Raw genomic sequence first — 23,218 nt, forward strand, 5'->3', positions numbered from 1 at the left:
ATCATGGTACAAAAAAATGACACCTGACACAGCCCCATAGACTAAAGGATAAAAGCGCTATAAGCCTGGGAAGGGAGCGATTTTAAGGAACATATATATTTTTTAAAGGTTTTAATTTTTTAAAAGTTATCAAATTAAATGAAAGTTATACAAGTTACATATCGTTGTAATCGTACTAACTTGAGGAACATATATAACATTAAAGTGACTGTACTACCAGGCCCAGGCTGAAGCACTGGAGGCGGCCGACCCACCCTTAGTGGGAGGAAACCCCCGCCCCTCTATGATAGGGTTCTATTGATTCTAATGGAGTCACGTCATGGAGGGGCTGGGGTTTCTGCCCACTTAGGGTGGGTCGGCCCGCCTCCAGTGCTTCAGCCTGGGCCTGGTGGTACAGTCACTTTAAATCGCAATGAACCAACTGTGTGGGAGCCCCCACAAAAGAGAAGTTCACAAACACCAGCGCTATGATAGTCTTGCAGCTGTCAGGCTGAGAGTCACCCACTTCTCTCCCCAAATAAATAAAGTTACTAAAATACTAAAGTGCCAAGTGCAAGTAAACATGTGCTGTAGTACTACAAGTGCCACAATAGGCCTCTTTATCAGTAATTGCACGCTGTAGGTCACTGTGAAATGGATAAAAGTAAATAAATACTAAAAGTGCCAGGCGTGAATAACCTATGCTGTAATACTAAAAATGCAATAATCAAACTTTTATAGTAGCACGCTAGATATCACTGTGGAATAGATGAAAGTACCTGTATGAGTCGTGCAATAAAAAGCTTCATAGGTGTAGTAGTCCTCCAATGTTGGTGGTAATGGCAGATCCGGTAACTTGTCGTGGCTCCAAGGTCCAATTATGTGTAATATCTTTCCCAGGCTGTTTGGGTAGGGGTGCCCCGGCCGGTGGCTAATCCCTCCAAAAAAGAAACTGATGTGAGCATGTACCCAACTGGCAGGTTGATGGAACCGAGAGACGTCACTCTCTACCTTTACTGGTCCCCGTAGAGGATCAAAAACCAACGCATTTTAAGGTGACTGTACCACAAGGCCCAGGCTGAAGCACTGGAGGCGGGCCGACCCACCCTTAGTGGGAAGAAACCCCAGCCCCTCCATGACGTGTCTACATTAGAATCAATGGAACCCTATCATAGAGGGGCGGGGTTTCCTCCCACTAAGGGTGGGTCGGCCCCCTCCAGTGCTTCAGCCTGGGCCTGGTGGTACAGTCACTTTGCCTTTGGCAGGGTGGAGGGTATAGAGAGGGGTTCCATCCTTCATGCCTCTCCTGGTAATAAAACCTTACTCCTTTTTGGTATCCTCCATCTAATTCTATCATTCTGTCTTCATGCTGCGGTTTCATTGCACGGCACACTATATGCATATCAGCTAAATTGTCCAATATCACTATATGCAAATCACCGGCCGGGGCACCCCTACCCAAACAGCCTGGGAAAGATATTGCACATAATTGGACCTTGGAGCCACGACAAGTTACCGGATCTCGGCCTGCCATTACCACCAACATTGGAGGACTACTTCACCTATGAAGCTTTTTATTGCACGACTCATACAGGTACTTTCATCTATTCCACAGTGCTATCTAGCGTCTTACTATAAAAGGGTTTGATTATTGCATTTCTACTATTACAGCATAGGTTACTTTTAGTATTTACTTATAATTCACTTTTATCCATTACAGCGTGCAATTACTGATAAAGAGGCCTATTGTGGCACTTGTAGTACTACAGCACATGTTTACTTGGCACGCTAGTATTTATCAGTAACATATATAACAAGTCAGTTTTACCCCAGGGCGAACAGCGTAAAAACAAATACCCCCAAAATTAAAAGAAGAAAATGCTCTTTTGTTCAATTTCATCACACGTACAATTTCTTTCTGGTTTCGCAGCATATTTTATGCAAAAATTCAGTCGAAGTTGAAGAAATGTCCAAACTATCTAAAGTTTTACATAATAAAATAAAAGTAAACTCAGGAAAAATTGACTACAAAAAATATTTTTTTTTTTTTTTTTTTTTACCCCACAATTTTTTTTTTCACCATCCATTATACGTGAAGGTGAGAGGCAATGACAGGTTCTTGTCCCGCCCCTGGAGAAGGGCTTTACTCTGTATTGCGCCACTTATATCAGGCCACACCCACTTTGATTAAACCACGCCTACTTGCGGTCACTGTGTGGCCCTGTGAGCGGCCCCTACAGGGCCTGTGGTGTAATTACAGTAGTTGTACACCGGGGAGCGGGGACCGCTGCAGGAGGCGGCGCAGCAGCAGCCACGTGACACTAGGAACGTGTGACGAATCTGCGGCTGCCGGTATACAGCCTCCCCGGCTCGTTACTGTATAGCGGGTGTATGTGTGTGGTAGTGACATGCGCAGTCTGGCCAGTGATCCGTCACTTTCTTCGCAGAGAAAATTAGTCCTCTCCCCCCCCCCCCCCAGTGCGCGTGCGCAGCTGGCTGGTGTCACGTGTCAGTGTCATGGCGGCGCCCGCTGGAAGCACGGTGGTGACCCCCGGGGCTGAGACCTCGTCCTCTGTGGCGGCTCCCGGGGACGGTACGCTTCAGTACAGTCTGATATTGGAGCATCTGGTCGGGGAGAAGAGGAGACCGAAGGATGTGATTCCCGGGGGGCTGGGGGGCATCCCTACACCCATAAAGAGCGAGGAGCAGAAGATGATGGAGCGGGTGATGGAGAGCTGCGGCTTCAAGGCGGCCCTGGCCTGTGTGGGGGGTGAGTGAGCAATGGGGGGCACTGGTAATACTGGGGGGCTCCATACCTGGGGAGCAGGGGCACTGGTAATACTGGGGGGCTCCACACTTGGGGAGCAGGGGTCACTGGTAGTAGTGCGGGGCTCCATACCTGGGGAGCAGGGGGCACTGGTAATACTGGGGGCTCCATACCTGGGGAACAGGGGTCACTGGTAATACTGGGGGGCTCCACACCTGGAGAGCAGGGGTCACTGGTAATACTGGGGGGCTCCACACCTGGAGAGCAGGGGTCACTGGTAATACTGGGGGGCTCCACACCTGGAGAGCAGGGGTCACTGGTAATACTGGGGGGCTCCACACCTGGGGAGCAGGGGTCACTGGTAATACTGGGGGGCTCCACACCTGGGGAGCAGGGGTCACTGGTAATACTGGGGGGCTCCACACCTGGGGAGCAGGGGTCACTGGTAATACTGGGGGGCTCCACACCTGGGGAGCAGGGGTCACTGGTAATACTGGGGGGCTCCACACCTGGGGAGCAGGGGTCACTGGTAATACTGGGGGGCTCCACACCTGGGGAGCAGGGGTCACTGGTAATACTGGGGGCTCCATACCTGGGGAGCAGGGGGCACTGGTAATAGTGGGGGCTCCATACCTGGGGATCAGGGGTCACTGGTAATACTGGGGGGCTCCATACCTGGGGATCAGGGGTCACTGGTAATACTGGGGGGCTCCATACCTGGGGAGCAGGGGCACTGGTAATACTGGGGGCTCCATACCTGGGGATCAGGGGGCACTGGTAATAGTGGGGGCTCCATACCTGGGGATCAGGGGGCACTGGTAATAGTGGGGGCTCCATACCTGGGGATCAGGGGGCACTGGTAATACTGGGGGGCTCCATACCTGGGGATCAGGGGGCACAGGTAATACTGGGGGGCTCCACACCTGGGCAGCAGGGACACTGGTAACACTGGGGGGCTCCATACCTGGTGAGCAGGGGGCACTGGTAAGGCTGAGGGACTTCATACCTGAGGAGCAGGGGTCACTGGTAACACTGGGGGGCTCCATACCTGGGGAGCAGGGGGCACTGGTAATACTGGGGGGCTCCACACCTGGGCAGCAGGGACACTGGTAACACTGGGGGGCTCCATACCTGGTGAGCAGGGGGCACTGGTAAGGCTGAGGGACTTCATACCTGAGGAGCAGGGGTCACTGGTAATACTGGGGGGCTCCATACCTGGGGAGCAGGGGGCACTGGTAACACTGGGGGGCTCCATACCTGGGGAGCAGGGGGCACTGGTAACACTGGGGGGCTCCATACCTGAGGAGCAGGGGTCACTGGTAATACTGGGGGGCTCCATACCTGGGGAGCAGGGGGCACTGGTAACACTGGGGGGCTCCATACCTGGGGAGCAGGGGGCACTGGTAATACTGGGGGGCTCCATACCTGGGGAGCAGGGGGCACTGGTAACACTGGGGGGCTCCATACCTGGGGAGCAGGGGGCACTGGTAACACTGGGGGGCTCCATACCTGAGGAGCAGGGGTCACTGGTAATACTGGGGGGCTCCATACCTGGGGAGCAGGGGGCACTGGTAATACTGGGGGGCTCCATACCTGGGGAGCAGGGGCACTGGTAATACTGGGGGGCTCCATACCTGGGGAGCAGGGGTCACTGGTAATAGTGCGGGTCTCCATACCTGGGGAGCAGGGGTCACTGGTAATACTGGGGGCTCCATACATGGGGAGCAGAGGGCACTGGTAATACTGGGGGGCTCCATACCTGAGGAGCAGAGGGCACTGGTAATACTGGGGGGCTCCATACCTGGGGAGCAGGGGGCACTGGTAACACTGGGGGGCTCCATACCTGGGGAGCAGGGGGCACTGGTAACACTGGGGGGCTCCATACCTGGGGAGCAGGGGTCACTGGTAATACTGGGAGGGGTCCATACCTGGGGAGCAGGGGGCACTGGTAACACTGGGGGGGCTCCATACCTGGGGAGCAGGGGTCACTGGTAACACTGGGGGGCTCCATACCTGAGGAGCAGGGGTCACTGGTAATAGTGCGGGGCTCCATACCTGGGGAGCAGGGGGCACTGGTAACACTGGGGGGCTCCATACCTGAGCAGCTAGGGGCTCTATACCTGGGGAGCAGGGGGCACTGGTAATACTGGGGGGCTCTATACCTGGGGAGCAGGGGGCACTGGTAACACTGGGGGGCTCCATACCTGAGGAGCAGGGGTCACTGGTAATACTGGGGGGCTCCATACCTGGGGAGCAGGGGCACTGGTAATACTGGGGGGCTCCATACCTGGGGAGCAGGGGCACTGGTAATACTGGGGGGCTCCATACCTGAGGAGCAGGGGTCACTGGTAATACTGGGGGGCTCCATACCTGGGGAGCAGGGGGCACTGGTAATACTGGGGGGCTCCATACCTGGGGAGCAGGGGCACTGGTAATACTGGGGGGCTCCATACCTGGGGAGCAGGGGTCACTGGTAATAGTGCGGGTCTCCATACCTGGGGAGCAGGGGTCACTGGTAATACTGGGGGCTCCATACATGGGGAGCAGAGGGCACTGGTAATACTGGGGGGCTCCATACCTGAGGAGCAGAGGGCACTGGTAATACTGGGGGGCTCCATACCTGGGGAGCAGGGGGCACTGGTAACACTGGGGGGCTCCATACCTGGGGAGCAGGGGTCACTGGTAATACTGGGAGGGGTCCATACCTGGGGAGCAGGGGGCACTGGTAACACTGGGGGGGCTCCATACCTGGGGAGCAGGGGTCACTGGTAACACTGGGGGGCTCCATACCTGAGGAGCAGGGGTCACTGGTAATAGTGCGGGGCTCCATACCTGGGGAGCAGGGGGCACTGGTAACACTGGGGGGCTCCATACCTGAGCAGCTAGGGGCTCTATACCTGGGGAGCAGGGGGCACTGGTAATACTGGGGGGCTCTATACCTGGGGAGCAAGGTCACTGGTAACACTGGGGGCTCCATACCTGAGCAGCAGGGGGCACTGGTAACACTGGGGGGGCTCCATAGCTGAGCAGCTGGGGGCACTGGTAATACTGGGGGCTCTATGCCTGGGGAGCAGGGGGCACTGGTAAGGCTGGGGAGCTCCATCCCGGGGGAGCAGGGGTCACTGGTAATACTGGGGGGCTCCATACCTGAGCAGCAGGGGTCACTGGTAGGGCTGGGGGGCTCCATAACTGGGGAGCAGGGGTCACTGGTAATACTGGGGGGCTCTATACCTGGGAAGCAGGAGTTACTGGTAACACTGGGGGGTCCATACCTGGGGAGCAGGGGTCACTGGTAACACTGGAGGGGCTCCATACCTGGGGTGCAGGGGTCACTGGTAACACTGGGGGTGGGCTCCATACCTGGGGAGCTGGGGTCACTGGTAAGGCTAGGACCCCTGTGTAAATGTTAGAGAGGACAATATGACCTATAAGTGACCACAACCCAGAGCCGGGTCATGTGATCTCAGCTCCTGGATGAGTCATATGACCAGGAAGACTTGTGTCATTCAGGTTAGTGGTCAAGTGCAACTTGTAACCAAATTTGGATTCAGTGACCTCTAAAAAAAGAGAAGATACGTCCCACCACTGAACACTGCAGCTGACACCGAGTACTTCTTTACGGTGTGTCCCTGTTCACACCAAACAATAAAAGTTAGGTTGAATGGAAGAAATAGAGATACACTGTAGGTGAACAGCGTACTATGTAATTTATTGCAATGATTCTGATAGAACTCAATAAAATATATAAAAAATATACAAAGGAGATCGCATTTGTAACATTAGTATAGTTATACCATATGGCAAATGTCCAGAAATACCGTGATCATCAAGATCAAGATGAAGCTGCACAACTTACTGACCATTGCCATCATACACTCCAGAGCCTTCTGACTTTCGGTAAACTGTGCATAAATATTGGAGCCGATCGATATTTTAAATATTTTTTATTGAGTTCTATCAGAATCATTGCAATAAATTACATAGTACGCTGTTCACCTAGAGTATCTCTCTATTTCTTCCATAATTTGGTGACATCTGCCTTGTGGTCACATCATGTGGCACTGCAGCCAGGGAGCGTTGTGTACACTGTAATCCATGGGGGCACCAGTGATGTCACCACACAGATGGCGGCAGTAGTCATATAATCATGTGTCCTATTTACGAAGTTAGACACCGGCACTACAACTCTCTCCATGCGGTTTGGATCTACACCAGAGTGAGTAGAGTAGTACACTCTTTGTGCTATGCACGATGGTCCTCACTTGCTGAACGGCAGTCAAGCACTTCCACATACAATCTATGGGTAGAGAAAATGCAAGGGCACTCACCAATGTGTGCAGTAGTCTTTATTATCTTCTTAAAACAAAGTATAGCAGGCGGCGAGGACGCCAAACACCTCCAACAGACAGCTGTTTCGCGATATTCGCTTTGTCAGTCAAACGAAGTCCGGCGAAGCGAATATCGCAAAACAGCTGTCTGTTGGAGGTGTTTGGCGTCCTCGCCGCCTGCTATACTATGTTTTAAGAAGATAATAAAGACTATTGCACACATTGGTGAGTGCCCTTGCATTTTCTTTACCCATAGATCATATAATCATGTGACCACCACTTATGTGGCGCTAACATTGATCAGTTAGTTCCTGTATCTAGTTAAGGGTAACTCACTGTGACAACCCTCTATAGGAGCCCTCAGGTGGCAGCACACATGGCGTTAGGTTGCATTCACACCTCCCTTAAAATTGATTACTACTACATGGAAGACAACTACTCCCCTCATGCTGGTGAACATATGAGCCAGCCGACACAGGGGGAGTAGTTGTCTTCTGCCCTCCTGTCATCTCGGCTGCCTGCAGTCCGCCCCACTGATCAGCTTGTTCTATCCTTTGGACAGGCCATACATTGTGAGTTTGGGAATACTCCTATAAGTTTAAGCTTTTAGCCCCATTGCTGCCTTTGGACCCTGACTAGTCTGAGTAATCCTTCTGCAGATCTCCATTTTAGGGTGGGATCACCATGTTTTGTCACTGTCCATTTCACCCGAACTCTGTGTAAGATGTATTGTCTCCCCTATAAAGCTCTGACTACAGGTTCCTATTCATATTAGTGAAGAGTCAGCCAACGCCACTGATTTAGGTTTGACCGTCTCTCTGTGTGCAGGGGGCCTCTGGACTAACAGGTGATATCAGGGAATAAAAGCATTGGGCATGTTGGATTTCCAAGACCTAACCATCTTCTTTTCCTGGAGATAAGCTGCTTCTGGAACTTACTATCCATCTCCACATGCAGTATCAAAAGGGGTATTCCGCTCAAACATAACTTTTCATATGTTGCTGCCCATGGTGAGACTAACAATTCCTTCCATGCTACTTATTATCTATTCAGTCTCCTCCCCCCAGTTCTCAACTGCTGCTTTCTGCTGAAGGCACACAAATCTGTGTGTGAGCCTTTCTCTCTGTCTCCCCCTCCTCCCCAACTCCCTTCTGAGACAACTGATGTAAACAAGACCCTGGCAGGCTTTATCTGTAACATTGTACTTTCTATGTAATGCTGGGAGGGTTATTCTGAGGTCAAATTGCTGATTAATTCACTGTATCTTCAGCAGAAAGCAGCAGCTCAGAACTGGGGGAAGGAGACTGAATAGATAACACGTATGGAAGGAATTGTTAGTCTCCCCATGGGCAGCAACATATCAAAAGTTATACCACATAATACCACTTTAATACCTATATACACTCAACGGCCACTTTATTAGGTACACCATGCTAGTAACGGGTTGGACCCCCTTTTGCCTTCAGAACTGCCTCAATTCTTCGTGGCATAGATACAACAAGGTGCTGGAAGCTTCCTCAGAGATTTTGGTCCATATTGACATGATGGCATCACACAGTTGCCGCAGATTTGTCGGCTGCACATCCATGATGCGAATCTCCCGTTCCACCACATCCCAAAGATGCTCTATTGGATTGAGATCTGGTGACTGTGGAGGCCATTGGAGTACAGTGAACTCATTGTCATGTTCAAGAAACCAGTCTGAGATGATTCTAGCTTTATGACATGGCGCATTGTCCTGCTGAAAGTAGCCATCAGATGTTGGGTACATTGTGGTCATAAAGGGATGGACATGGTCAGCAACAATACTCAGGTAGGCTGTGGCGTTGCAACAATGCTCAATTGGTACCAAGGGGCCCAAAGAGTGGCAAGAAAATATTCCCCACACCATGACACCACCACCACCAGCCTGAACCGTTGATACAAGGCAGGATGGATCCATGCTTTCATGTTGTTGACGCCAAATTCTGACCCTACCATCCGAATGTCGCAGCAGAAATCGAGACTCATCAGACCAGGCAACGTTTTTCCAATCTTCTACTGTCCAATTTCGATGAGCTTGTGCAATTTGTAGCCTCAGTTTCCTGTTCTTAGCTGAAAGGAGTGGCACCCGATGTGGTCTTCTGCTGCTGTAGCCCATCTGCCTCAAAGTTGGAGGTACTGTGCGTTCAGAGATGCTCTTCTGCCTACCTTGGTTGTAACGGTTGGCTATTTGAGTCACTGTTGCCTTTCTATCAGCTCGAACCAGTCTGCCCATTCTCCTCTGACCTCTGGCATCAACAAGGCATTTCCGCCCACAGAACTGCCGCTCACTGGATGTTTTTTCTTTTTCGGACCATTCTCTGTAAACCCTAGAGATGGTTGTGCGTGAAAATCCCAATAGATCAGCAGTTTCTGAAATACTCAGACCAGCCCTTCTGGCACCAACAACCATGCCACGTTCAAAGGCACCAAATCACCTTTCTTCCCCATACTGATGCTCGGTTTGAACTGCAGGAGATTGTCTTGACCATGTCTACATGCCTAAATGCACTGAGTTGCCGCCATGTGATTGGCTGATTAGAAATTAAGTGGTAACGTGCAGTTGGACAGGTGTACCTAATAAAGTGGCCGGTGAGTGTATATGTAAAGAGTGAACAGGAGAGAATAAATGTCTGGCTAATAGCATGGGAACCTTAATAGGAAATGGCTCACACTGTAAGGCTATGTTCACACTACGTATATTTGAGGCTGTATGTTTGAGGCTGTATAGCAACCAAAACAAGGAGTGGATTGAAAACACAGAAAGGCTCTGTTCACATAATGTTGTAATTGAGTGGATGGCCGTCATTTAATGGCAAATATTTGCTGTTATTTTAAAACAACGGCTGTTGTATTGAAATAATGGAAGTTATTTACCGTTATATGGCGGCCATCCACTCAATTTGAACATTGTGTGGACAGAGCCTTTCTGTGTTTTCAATCCACTCCTGGTTTTGGTTGCTATGAGGACCTGACATGAGGACCAAATACAGCCTCAAATATACATAGTGTGAACCCAGCCTAAATCTGCACATACCCATGTGGATTTCGCTGTGTATTGTGCTGCACTTTCATTGTGAATTTTTTTTTAAAAAAAACTTGAGATAGTGGGGAAGATTTATCAAACATGGTGTAAAGTGAAACTGGCTCAGTCGCCCCTAGCAACCAATCAGATTCCACCTTTCATTTTCCAAAGAGTCTGTGAGGAATGAAAGGTGGAATCTGATTGGTTGCTAGGGGCAACTGGGCCAGTTTCACTTTACTCCATGTTTGATAAATCTCCCCCATTGTGTGTATGTGTGTGTATATATATATATATATATATATATATATATATATATATATATATATAATATAAATAATAGATTTATTACACACACACACACACACACACAGTGATAGGCCCTCATAAGACTTCTGCAGTGTCCCACTGTATGCGCCCATCAGTCCTCCCGCTGAGGATAAGACAATGTGCAGCCACCATCTATACCTTTATTACAGCCACGTCCAGCTCTGCATTTCTTGCCCTTTATGCTTCACCTATTATTATCATCCTTATTATTTATTTATAAAGCGCCCTAATTCCAGAGCACCTACTGGTCTAAGCTGTTTGATGTCTGGGCACTCTATGTAATATGATGCTGGCAGTAATTATCTGCTATTATGTATTATTTTCATTCATTTATTAATCCTGGTAATATACTGGAGGATGTAACCTGATCTGGTACAACACTGATCAAAGACATAAAGCTGTCTAATAAAGTTACAGCCCCTCAGTCTATGTGCAACTTGTCCATGGTATGAGATATAAGGGGGCGTCTAAGCAATTCCCCATGTATTCCTTCAGTAGCGTGTGTATACTGCTCACACAGGACCTGTCTGCATTGGCCCTGCTGTGCTGTAATGTCAGTACATACAGTGCTGCTAGTATACGTATGTATGTATGTATGCCTCATATGCATAGCAGTGGCTACAGCAGTCGTCTCCAGTTATATCAAAGCACCCATCATTCCCTGATAACTATAGGCACTATGGCAGGGGGAGGGAACCTCAGCTCTCCAGCTCTTACACACTCACAACTCTCATCATGCCTGGATAGCTAAAGCTTCGGCTGCCCAGGCATGATGGGAGTTGTAGTTTTGCAACAGCTGGAGAGCTGAGGTTCCCTCCCCCTGCTCTATGATTGTCTAGTTGTTCCATATCCAATGGTCTCTGCTTTCTCTTGTAGGTTTCGTCCTGGGTGGAGCCTTCGGTGTTTTTACGGCTGGAATCGATACCAATGTCGGCTTTGATCCTAAGGATCCATATCGTACTCCCACTGCCAAAGAAGTACTGAAGGATATGGGCCAGAGAGGAATGTCCTACGCCAAAAACTTTGCCATTGTTGGTGCCATGTTCTCCTGTACGGAGTGTTTGGTTGAATCCGTAAGTCTCTGTCTACCATGTCTATTCTCCATTATAGTGTGTATGAGGATAGCTATCACTGCTGGCTGAGGAAGAGGGATTGCAGCACACACAGGGGGACATCAAAGTGCACCCCAGGCGTAGGTTGCGGAAAAGGGGCAGATTCACACAATGTCCTACAGGAAGTGGTGTATTCGCTCCAGTCTGACACCGTGCTCTCTGCTGCCACCTCTGTCCATGTCAGGTACTGTCCAGAGCAGTAGCAAATCCCCATAGAAAACCTCTCCTGCTGACCATCAGACCAGGCCACCTTCTTCCATCACTTTATGGTCCTGTTCTGATGCCCACAACACCATGTAAGTAATTTCAGCAATAGACGGTGGGACACCATGTGTTCACTCTCCTGCTTCCCTCATAGCCAGCTGTAACACATGCAGCAGCTCTTCTATGGGATGAGATGGACAAGTCTTTACTCCTCACACCCATCTATAAGCCTTGGGCCCCATGACTGTAGCACAGGGGTGGGGAACCTTCGGCCCTCCAGCTGTTGCAAAACTACAACTCCCATCCAGCCTGGACAGCCAAAGCTTTAGCTGGAGAGCCAAGGTTCCCTACCTGTGCTGTAGCAGGTCCAGCTTATGTTCTTCCTTGGTCCACTTTGAAAGGTACAAACCACTGCATAGTGGACCAGTCCCCACAAGAACCAGTCTGTGTCTGTAAGTCACTAAAACTGGAGACATTAGTTTGGATTTGGTGAGTGTCTGCCGGTACCAAGCAGTAGATGCTGACCCCCATAAGTCGTCATCTATGTTTGTGACCAGTTATAACCCCGGGGTACAGAGGATGAGGGAATGCTGGTGAGTTTTCCTCTTAGCAGCGACTTCTCCTGTCACCTCTGGCAGATTTCAGCTATACTTCCAGCAATGTGTGGGCTGGTTTGTGTTACTTGTTATTTTTAGCTATTAATTGGCACACGGAGCAAAGGAACGGCATGAAGCTTTACATGTAGATGTCTATAGAAATGTTCTGCGCCCGGCCTACACACAGGTGACAGTCACAGCCGCCGCTCTCGTCTTCTCTACAGATCATTTATACTGGATTCTAGATACTAGGTTACTAAGAACCTGCAGTAGAGAGTGGGTCACATCCAGTGAAGGATAGAGGATTGTACGGTTCTTCCATCACATGTCCCCCTGTCCCAGGATAGAGCGACACTATAGTTCTGTAACTCACATCACGTGTGTGTATCTGTGCTTTATGTCTGAATGTAGGATTGGGGCCCTATTACACGAGACAATTGTCATGAGAATTATCGTTATATACTTCGACTTTGAACTATATTAGTTTCATGTACATGCAGGCAATGATCAAACGACCAACAAGAAATCGTTCATCATTCGTTTCGTCCTGACACCAAAATCATTGTAAATCGTTTGATGTAATTCCACATCGTTCCTTCATTTGCTGGGATCAGATGGAGTAAACGATCGTAGTAACAATTATAACTATCGTTCTGTGTAATATGAGGAACGATTTCAGGTTCCCTATAAACTAAACTGGCCACAAGGGGCATGACTGTAACTAATACATAGGCTGTGCATACTCTCCATATACACAAACATGGTTCCGGTGCATGGGTCAGCCATACACAATATGATCACATACTTTTTGTGAGATTGCCTATGATAAAAGCATAGCCTACTATGAGTTCTCTATACAGTAAAACATGTATGCCAAAAGAGGGATCTGTAGATATGAGTGCTGCTCAAGGATGCTCTAGTTCAATCTCCAGGAATACATGGGTACAGCCTAGACTGGGGCTGCATCCAACTTCTTCAGCCACTGGCAGTCAGATGCTGAGTGATCAGACTCGAGCAGGCGCCAGTTGCGCTCATCTCTTGTGATCTGCAAAATCAGCAGTCTGTGATCGTGGACTAATACTGTCATATTGAGAAACAGTTCACAGTATAATGGCCAGGTCAGTGTACAGTACTACAAACTCCAGAGCTGCACCTCAGCCTGAGAAAATACAGAAAAAAAAGTCACAATTTTGAACAACTTTGCATTAAAGTCTTCACAAAAAAACATTGATCTGTTCTCCCATAAACTATATATAACCCTCAGGCTTTATTTATGCATTCCATGGTTGGTCCATGAATCACGGACGATACGGACGGTGAATGCCTGTCCTGGACTGCACAGCATGATATTGTTACATCATGCTGTGCGGGGAAACAGTCCTGGACAGGCATCCACGTCCGGGACTCTGACCAACCCCAGGACGTGCGGATGCAGCCTTAACCAGCACTGATGCTATTCTGCATCCGGCTCCGATAACCGTGAGTCTCCTGATCAGTCAGTGATGGCGACAGCTCCGGTGCAGTGTGCACCCAGTCTTAGTGGCTTCACATGTTGTCTACACTTGTATTATAAAATCTTCTTGTGATTATTATTTTTTTTTTTCTTTTATTTACCTTTTAGTATCGAGGAAAGTCTGACTGGAAGAATAGTGTCATCAGTGGCTGTATTACAGGCGGCGCCATTGGCTTCAGAGGTAGGTAAATAACTCGTCTTCATAAATAAGAGGATTTGGCTTTTTTCTTTTTAAATCTGTTGTTCAGTTCTCTTAAAGGGAACCAATCACCGGAAAAACGCATATAGAGCTTTTGAAATGTGCTGTTAGAGCACACAGCACACTTGCCACACGTGTTTCCATAGCCTCCGTGCCTTCCCCGTGTAAGCCGCAAAGTAACTTTATAAAACTGGCGCCCTGTATGCTAATTACCTGAGGTAGTCACCTGGGCGGTGTGTGGCTAGCAGGTAGTCATGGTCCCCTGGGCGTTCTACCGCTGTAATCACGCCCCTCTGGGCGGGATTCAAATGGCCGAGTAGCTGTGACATTCTGATGCCGGACGCCGCCGCACATGCGCAGTGCAGCCGCTTCCATTCCGGCGGTACTGCGCCTGTGCAGAATAGCCTCGAATAGCCTGTTATCCGGAGTTCAAGGCTATTCTGCACAGGCGCAGTCCAGCCGGAATCGAAGCGGCTGCACTGCGCATGTGTGGCGGCGTCCGGCATCAGTACGTAAGCGCGCCGACGTTGGGCACGGCGCGCTCTTGAGTGACGCCACAGCCACTCTGCCATTTGAATCACTTTAAGGGAAATGTGTTGCCTAGATTTAGTATTTAGTATCTGATTTGGGTCAGATACTAAAACTTGTTCTTTTATTCCAATCTGTTTGCATTTTCAGACTTTTGTTTTTACATTGTTATGGGGGCGGCCATCTTGCTGAGCTGTTTTTAACTGCATTTAGTGAGATGCTTCACAGCAAGACTCATGGACATAGATGACAATAGACAGTCTGTCCCCTTGAGGGATGAATGTGAGACATCACTGAGCGCACTGACCTGTGACGAGGTCATTCCACAGGAGCTGCTATTCTCTCCTCTATCTACTGGTGTCACATGATGCTGCAGTGCTGTACAGATCACTTTACTGCAGCCTCCTCTTATCACCACAAACACAACAGGAAGTGTCAGCTTAGTTTTAGCCCCAGTGGTGAGAATGAAAAACTGCAAGATATCAGGATTATTTTATAATATAGATAGAAAAATGGAAAATTAGACAAAACTTCACCATTCTTTTTAAGTTTTGCACATGGATAGAACGGCGTTGCTGTAATTTTTTTGTACTGCAGCCCGGTTCCCATGTGCAGTGCTATTCTATTCCCAGGCACGGGCCCAGGCTGAAGCACTGGAGGCGGACAGGCCTACCCCCACTGGCAGGAAACCCCCATCCATCTATGATACAGCTTGATTCAAAAAGGACCACGGTACCAGTGCTATTCTATCCATGTGCAAAACTTAAAGGAGAAGTCTGGCAAAATCTTTTATTGAAGTATTGTATTGCCCCCCCCCCCAAATAATTATCCAAATCACCAATATAGACTTATTACGGGAAATGCTTATAAAGTGTTTTTTTCCCTGTACTTACTACTGCATCAAGGCTTCACTTCCTGGATAACATGGTGATGTCACTTCCTTTATAACATGGTGATGTCACTTCCTGGATAACATAGTGATGTCAAAAGTGGACTCCCAGAGCTGTGCGGGCTGTGGCTGCTGGAGAGGATGATGGCAGAGGGATGCTCAGTGCCATGTGTCCCTCAGTGTCCCCCTGCAATCATCCTCTCCAGCAGCCACAGCCCGCACAGCTCTGGGAGTCCGGTTGTGACATCACCATGTTATCCAGGAAGTGAACTCACCATGTTATCCAGGAAGTGAACTCACCATTTTATCCAGGAAGTGACATCACCATGTTATCCAGGAAGTGACATCACCATGTTATCCAGGAAGTGAAGCCTTGATGCAGTAGTAAGTGGAGGGAAAAAGCCCTTTATAAGCATTTCCCGTAATAAGTGTATATTGGGGATTTGTTTAACTTTTGGGGGGGAAATGCAATATTTTCATAAAGATTTTCGTCGGACTTTTCTTTTAACGCTAATGTACTGATGGTACATTCCCTTTAAATGCTATGTATTGTACACAGAAGAAGGAAAGTGATAGCCATGATGAAACCTGGTCATGTTACCAGTGTAATAGCATTGGTTTTGCACTCTGCTCTGATCTGTATGTGATCTCTTACAGCGGGCCTCAAGGCTGGAGTCATTGGCTGTGGAGGATTTGCTGCTTTTTCCGCTGTTATAGACTATTACCTGCGGTAGTCGCTTTCTGCAGCCAGGTGGCGCTGCTTGACTATGGACAATATAAAAGGAACGCTTGGACTGGAGGTTACGGCTGACGTTCTCTCAAGTTCTTCTGATTTTGTACTTAACAAAAAAAAATGTTCTTTTACACATGAAGAGCTGGAGAGCTCCTTCAGATGATGATGATGGGAAAGTACAAAACAACATCTCTCCACTTCTTCTTAACCTGTAAAGAAATGTTATTTTAGTTTTATCTGGGAACTTATTTATTCTCCTGTACATATTGTACGTGTCTGCGATAGAATTATACCCCATGTAGCCTGAGTACACAGTGACAGTCCTGGTGCAGGGCCCATGGGGCGTGCATGATTTCTATACCTTATAGAACACAGTGTATGTGGTTCTTCTGGAGCGTTTCTTTCATTTCTGGACTTTACAAGAAAAAGACTAAGGATCATCTGACATGAAAATAAAGTAATGTTGTGGGAGCAGTATCACAAAGGGGGTCATCATTCTCTGCAGTAACAAGTATTCTAGCACCACCTCTATGAGAAGGTTTTGGAGTGAATACGTGGCTCTGGGTCTGCATATCACGTCTCTTTTGTTACAGTAGTACAACTATAAAATGAACTATATGCTAAACTTTACACCTATAGGCTATGTTCACACTACGTATATTTTCGTAAAACTACGGCCATTGTTGACAATTGCAACAATGGCCGGGATTAATACAAAAATATATGTGCCGTTGCCACCTTTAAAATCCTGGGCTGAGTGTATACACATAGTATACACTCCGGACGGGATCCCTAGCGGTGCTGCAAGAAACTGACACTATTCACTGAATAGCGGCCGCAGAAAACCCTGTCAGTGCACACAGTGGAGCGAGCGGCTCTGGCCACCTGCTCCATAGTGTGCAGTGGAGAGTTCTGATGCAGGCGGGCATGGATGTGCTCGCATCAGAACTAAAAAGCGCTAAAGGTTATCCGGCCGGATGACGGAACAGGCTGTCTCATACAGAATGTGAACATAGCCATAAAAGTCCTGTATTGGTTGGGCCCAGCCTATGCATAGATCACATGGCTCAGGTAGCAAGTACATATTGGTGCTGTTATGTACATTGTTATGTACACCCACACACCCCTCCATCAGTTTTGTTGCATGTCTTTGTACCCAGTTCTAGGATACTCTTGTTTTGAACCAAAACTGAACAGCATATTCTGCATATGGGAACAAGAAGCTTTGTAAAGCGATACTAATATGTCCCTGTCCCAAGAGTCCAGGCCTGGTATATGCATGATAATATCCTGCTGGCCTTGGAAGCACACAAACAGAGATATAGCAGATCTCCCCTACACTACAGCCCATGTGTGTTATTATCCTGAGAAGGGGATATAGTATTGGTCTAATATCACTGGGTTCTAGTTACAAGCACCACACCTATAAAGAAACAACTGAACCTCCATAACTTATTACCATACAAAGAATACTTTATTGCATAAAAAAACATACATAGAGAATCGTACTGTACAGTGAACTGCGACTGAGAAAATACATTAAAAACCAACAAAGAAAACATACAAATGAGGGGTGCTACTGTCAGGCAATGTTTGGAGAGATGGTCAGGGATAAAATACAATTCATAGGTATACTGCCATAAACCCACCCTAAACCAACTCCATAATAAAAATAATCATACAAAATGTATTATCTTACCCAAATGGAGGTGATGTACCAGCCGGACAGTTGCCCCCACCCCAACGCACGTTTCGGTGAACAACCTTTATCAAGGGGTCAAGGTTGTTCACCGAAACGTGCGTTGGGGTGGGGGCAACTGTCCGGCTGGTACATCACCTCCATTTGGGTAAGATAATACATTTTGTATGATTATTTTTATTATGGAGTTGGTTTAGGGTGGGTTTATGGCAGTATACCTATGAATTGTATTTTATCCCTGACCATCTCTCCAAACATTGCCTGACAGTAGCACCCCTCATTTGTATGTTTTCTTTGTTGGTTTTTAATGTATTTTCTCAGTCGCAGTTCACTGTACAGTACGATTCTCTATGTATGTTTTTTTATGCAATAAAGTATTCTTTGTATGGTAATAAGTTATGGAGGTTCAGTTGTTTCTTTATAGGTGTGGCCTTGGAAGCAGCTGACTGACGTTGTGTGCTGTTCTTTAGTCTATTGTCTGAGGACACACAAGTCCTTCTCTGCCAGTGACTCTTACAGTGTAACTCCCCCTAGGACATATGATGCTGCAGGTTATTACTCCCCCTAGGACATATGATGCTGTAGGTTATTACTCCCCCTAGGACATATGATGCTGCAGGTTATTACTCCCCCTAGGACATATGATGCTGCAGGTTATTACTTCCCCTAGGACATATGATGCATGCGGGTTATTACTCCCCCTAGGACATATGATGCTGCAGGTTATTACTTCCCCTAGGACATATGATGCATGCGGGTTATTACTCCCCCTAGGACATATGATGCATGCGGGTTATTACTCCCCCTAGGACATATGATGCATGCGGGGTTATTACTCCCCCTAGGACATATGATGCATGCGGGTTATTAGTACCCCGGCCTTTGAATACCAGTGGCTGAAGAAGTTGGATGCAGCTTATTTCTAGTACTGAGCTATAGTGCTATGTTCCCTTCTGGTATAGATTAATGAGTTTGGAAAATCTCTTTAAGGGTGCCTTCACACCTACCGGATCCACAGTGGGTCTCACTTATGCGGATTCGTAGCGAGAACCGCTGCGGATCCGTACCATTCCGCCCCTATGATAACACATACTCGCTGCGGGATTAACATCCCGCTCTGAATATGTGCTTTAACCCCCCCCCCCCCCCGCTGTCCGCAGCCCCGCCACCGCATCCCCCATCCCCGGCCGCATCAGCCCATCCCCAGCCGCATCTTGCAGCTTGCCGCCTCCCGCATCCCCCCATCCCACATCCCCGGCCGCATCCTGCAGCCCGCTGCCGAGAGCATACAGTACCTGCTCGGCGGCGCAGCTGCAGTGAGGCTCCCGGCTCTGGTCCCACTCAGCTGATGTGAGCGGGACCGGAGCCGGCAGCTTCACTGCAGCTGCGCCGCCGAGCAGGTACTGTATGCTCTCTGCAGCGGGCTGCAGGATGCGGCCGAGTATGGGGGATGCGGGCTGCTGGATGTGGCTGGGGATGGGGGATGTGGGCTGCTGGATGCGGCTGGGATGGGCTCATGCGGCCGGGGATGAGGGATGCGGCGGGGCTGCGGACAGCGGGGGGTTAAAGCACATATTCACAGCGGGATGTCAATCCAGCTGCGAGTATGTGCTATCATAGGGGTGAATTGATACTTGATCCGCAGCTGATCTCGCTGCGAATCCGCAGTAGTGAGATCTGCTGCGGATCCGGTAGGTGTGAAGGCACCCTAAGGGTATGTTCCACTTTGGAATAATTGTGGAAATGTCAAGCGGAGGCTGATCGCTGGATTCCACTTGAAGTTCCGCCTGTCTCATTGACTCGATATTCTCAAGCTCAATCTGCCATCCGCTCAAAGAATTGACTTCAAACCGAGTCCTCTGCTTTAAATTTCCACTCGTATTCGGTAGTGTGAACATACCTTAACATGGCTCCAGAGGAATATGAAGCAGTGCAGTGGTGTCCTGTCCTGTAGCTGGATCTCAGCTATTTGTTCATAGATGAATACAGTCCTGGCGCCAATATCAGAAACACACATATACCATTCATATTATCACAATTTCCAATCTGCTCAGTAATCTGTGGAAATGACGCACAATTCTCCCATTTCTCAGACTGTGACTATGTTCTGGATAACAAGCAGCGAGCGCTGAGTGGATTCTGCCTCTACGAGACTCCAGTCGCTCAGTTCCTGTTTGTCTTATACATACACTTAAGGAATGTTTCTCCAAATAGAGAATCTCTTTAGCCACATGTTCTTTAACCTCAAAGTAAATTGTGTTGGTTCTGAAAAAGCTTCTGCCTACACTGGACACTAACCAGGCCCCATAACCGCATATTACTGGGAACACCTGCAGATGGGACACTTACATTAGTGTAACACATCACTGAGATAACGTGAGCCGTGTATACATGTATGTCTGTCAAGATCTACAGATTGGCCTACGCCAGGGATGGGGAACCTTGGCCCTCCAGCTGTTGCAAAACTACAACTCCTATCATGCCTGGACAGCCAATGCTTTAGCTTTGGCTGTCCAGGCATGATGGCAGTTGTAGTTTTGCAACAGCTGGAAAGCCAAGGTTGCCTACACCGATCAGCCAGAATATTAAAACCACTGAGTGGTGAATAATACTGACTATTGTGTGACAATGGCTGCTGTCAATGTCTGCACTAGAGAACAATCAATCAGTTCTTGCAGGTAATAGGTAATAGGTTGTATCCCGGAATGCCAGGCGGTACCTGGGCTGTCTCCTTCCCCACGGACCGCGAAGGCATTGGGAATCAAATGCAATAGGTTCGACAAGGTTCGAGTTCTATAGAACCTAAGATTTTCCGCTGTTCGATCATCTCTAGTCATGAATGAAAGACTGAGATTTCGCCTCTTTTCAAATCCTTTCCTGGCTTTGGCATCAATAATCTGTAAAATAAAGGTAGTTGTGATGCCCAAGGTTCGGTGAGACTGTTAGGAAGGTACGGCACATACCACCTTCCTCAGTGTCTCCTGTGCAAGGGTGGGTTCACACAGGAATGCTCACGGATAAATTCTGCGGAATTCCGTCGGCTGTACATGCTCACGGCCGCGCGCCTTTCTGCCGGCTCCATTAGACACCATTCTATGGGGCAGCTGATTCTGCATTCTGCCGAAAGAATTGACGTGTAAATTCTTTCGGCGGAATGCGGAATCTGCCCGTGCATAGAATGGTGTTTACGGCACGGGCGGAGAGGTGCGCGGCCGTGAGCGTGTACAGCCGACGGAATCCTGCAGAATTAATCCACGACAATTACTCAGTGTAAACCCACCCCAATACAGACATATCAAGAGGTTAGATTCATCTAACCTGCTGATAGTTCCCCTAAACGGTAACTTGACTTTTATTCAAGAGAAAAACAACATCCCATTTTGTGAATTGTTTATTATCTAACATTATTGTGACTATTCTTGATTCGATCCTAGCATCATAATTAGAGGTGAGCAAATTTACAGTAGAAATGAAGCGAATAGTGTAAAGGCACCATAAGGGTCCCTTTACACACACAGTTATCTGACAGATTATTGAGGCCAAATCCAGGAATGCATTTGAAAGTAGAAATCTCAGTCTTTCCTTTATGACCTGTTCCCTGTTCATAGTCTGTGCCTGGCTTTAGCTGCAAAAAACTGTCAGATAATCTGTCTGTGTAAAAAGGCCCTTACAACTCTTGTCTAAATCACATGGATGTATTAGTGGTTTATATTCGGCTATAGTGGATATGGTAAGATGATTACTTATAGGTGCCAATGTTGGTATAGGACAGATAAATGCAAAGATTGAATCTACTGTTTGGGGTTTTCATAAGATCATGAACTGATGCATTTCCTGTAAAGAAGTGTTTCTCAGCCCGGGTTCTGGAGAATCCAGTGGTTCCAAGGAACCTTGATCAGTGGTTCATGAGAAGCAGCCGCAGACTAGTCTGAGCATGCTCAGTGCTGGGCAGAGGCGACACACGAAGCTCTTCCAAGAACACAGGGCTGGCTGAAAATAATGTAAAGTTTTTCCTTTTCCCACACTGAACAGCTCTGGGGTTTCCCATGGCAGGAAGGTTTGTAGTGACTAGAGAATAGAGGGGGGTATATAGGAGCTTCTGGGAATGTGTGATCACCTATAATCCAGCAGGATCATTGTTATTGAGCCGTGTCAGGGTGGTAGATTCCTTTTACCGCTTTTCTCTGATACAGACGTCGTTCTGGCAGTGTAAATATACAAATTAAGCCCATACCCATGTACCTTACACTAGTACAGCGCTGAGAGGTTATAGGTGACTGTACTTTCCATTATTTCATCCTTAGACCGGTATTACATGGACAGATGACCGGGCCTGACAGATGCCAGTACTGGTCTGGCCAAGCCAGGACTGTAATACACCTCTATGAAACCAGAGTTTATACACCCGAAGATGGCAGAGGTTGATAAAGATGCTTAGTTTCCTCAATGACTGGTCGGCTTGTATCAGGCAGTCAACTGCTAGTAGTGACTTTCATGGGCCGAGGAATAGGTGAAGAAATGAAGAGGAAGTTTTCTGCTTGAAATTTCCTCTTCTTCAGCTCTGGCAGAATGATGGTATGTACACACTACGGAATCAGTGCGGATAGCCCGCCACTTGTGCGCATCTCTGCCTATGCCATAGACTCCATTCTATGTACAGGTGGATTTAGCCAAACGCCCCAAAGAATTGACTTGTCAATTCTTTGGGCGGACGGCAGAATACGCCTGTGCATAGAATAGAGCCTATGGCACAGGCATGGATGCCGGAATTGGCAATTTGCACATACCCTAAGCTCGGAATTCAAGCAGAATGTGAGCGGAAAGTAGAAATTAAATGACTTCTAAGGGATTTGTCTTGCAGAATCCGCCCATAGAATTGACATGTCAATTCTTTGGAGTGGAAAGTGGATCTACGGTGGCAAATTCCACACACAAATTCTGCTGTGTAAACAACATAGTGGAAATCCCATTATACACAATGGGACATTGCAATGTTAATAATTTACAGGCGGAATTTCAAGCTGAATCTTTGCGTTCAGAGCACACAATACGCAGCACCCCTTGCTGGCTCAGTGCCTACACAGAAGTCTGTAGCACTTGAGATCAGTGTCCAATACGTAACCCAAGTATTTAATAGTTTACATGTATAACTTTGTAAACAGACTGTAGAATGTGTTGGAAGGTGGACCCAGGAGAACGTAACCTATCCAACCATGTACAGGACCTGAATGATTATACAGACACTACAACCTTCAGCAGTAAACTCCATACTGTGCACTCCTCCTCTGAGGTCTCCAG

At 48.0% G+C, this 23,218-nt stretch overlaps 1 protein-coding gene across 1 annotated transcript; it reads left to right on the forward strand.

Moving 5' to 3' along the window:
- Positions 1-2,447: 2,447 nt before the first annotated feature.
- On the forward strand, positions 2,448-17,627 carry TIMM22 (translocase of inner mitochondrial membrane 22). Its single transcript, XM_069945084.1, has 4 exons — positions 2,448-2,749; positions 11,324-11,520; positions 13,981-14,053; positions 16,146-17,627. The coding sequence occupies exons 1-4, from the start codon at positions 2,497-2,499 to the stop codon at positions 16,220-16,222; spliced, it is 600 nt and encodes a 199-aa protein (XP_069801185.1). The 5' UTR covers positions 2,448-2,496; the 3' UTR covers positions 16,223-17,627.
- Positions 17,628-23,218: the final 5,591 nt, after the last annotated feature.

This window comes from Dendropsophus ebraccatus, chromosome 11, assembly GCF_027789765.1.
Source record: "Dendropsophus ebraccatus isolate aDenEbr1 chromosome 11, aDenEbr1.pat, whole genome shotgun sequence".
Classification (NCBI taxonomy): Eukaryota; Metazoa; Chordata; class Amphibia; order Anura; family Hylidae; genus Dendropsophus; species Dendropsophus ebraccatus.

Coding starts and splice junctions, on each gene's coding strand:
- TIMM22 (XM_069945084.1), top strand. CDS start 2,497: ATGGCGGCGCCCGCTGGAAGCACGGTGGTGACCCCCGGGGCTGAGACC. Junction 11,521..13,980: donor CGGAGTGTTTGGTTGAATCC/GTAAGTCTCTGT, acceptor TTTACCTTTTAG/TATCGAGGAAAGTCTGACTG. Junction 14,054..16,145: donor CGGCGCCATTGGCTTCAGAG/GTAGGTAAATAA, acceptor GATCTCTTACAG/CGGGCCTCAAGGCTGGAGTC.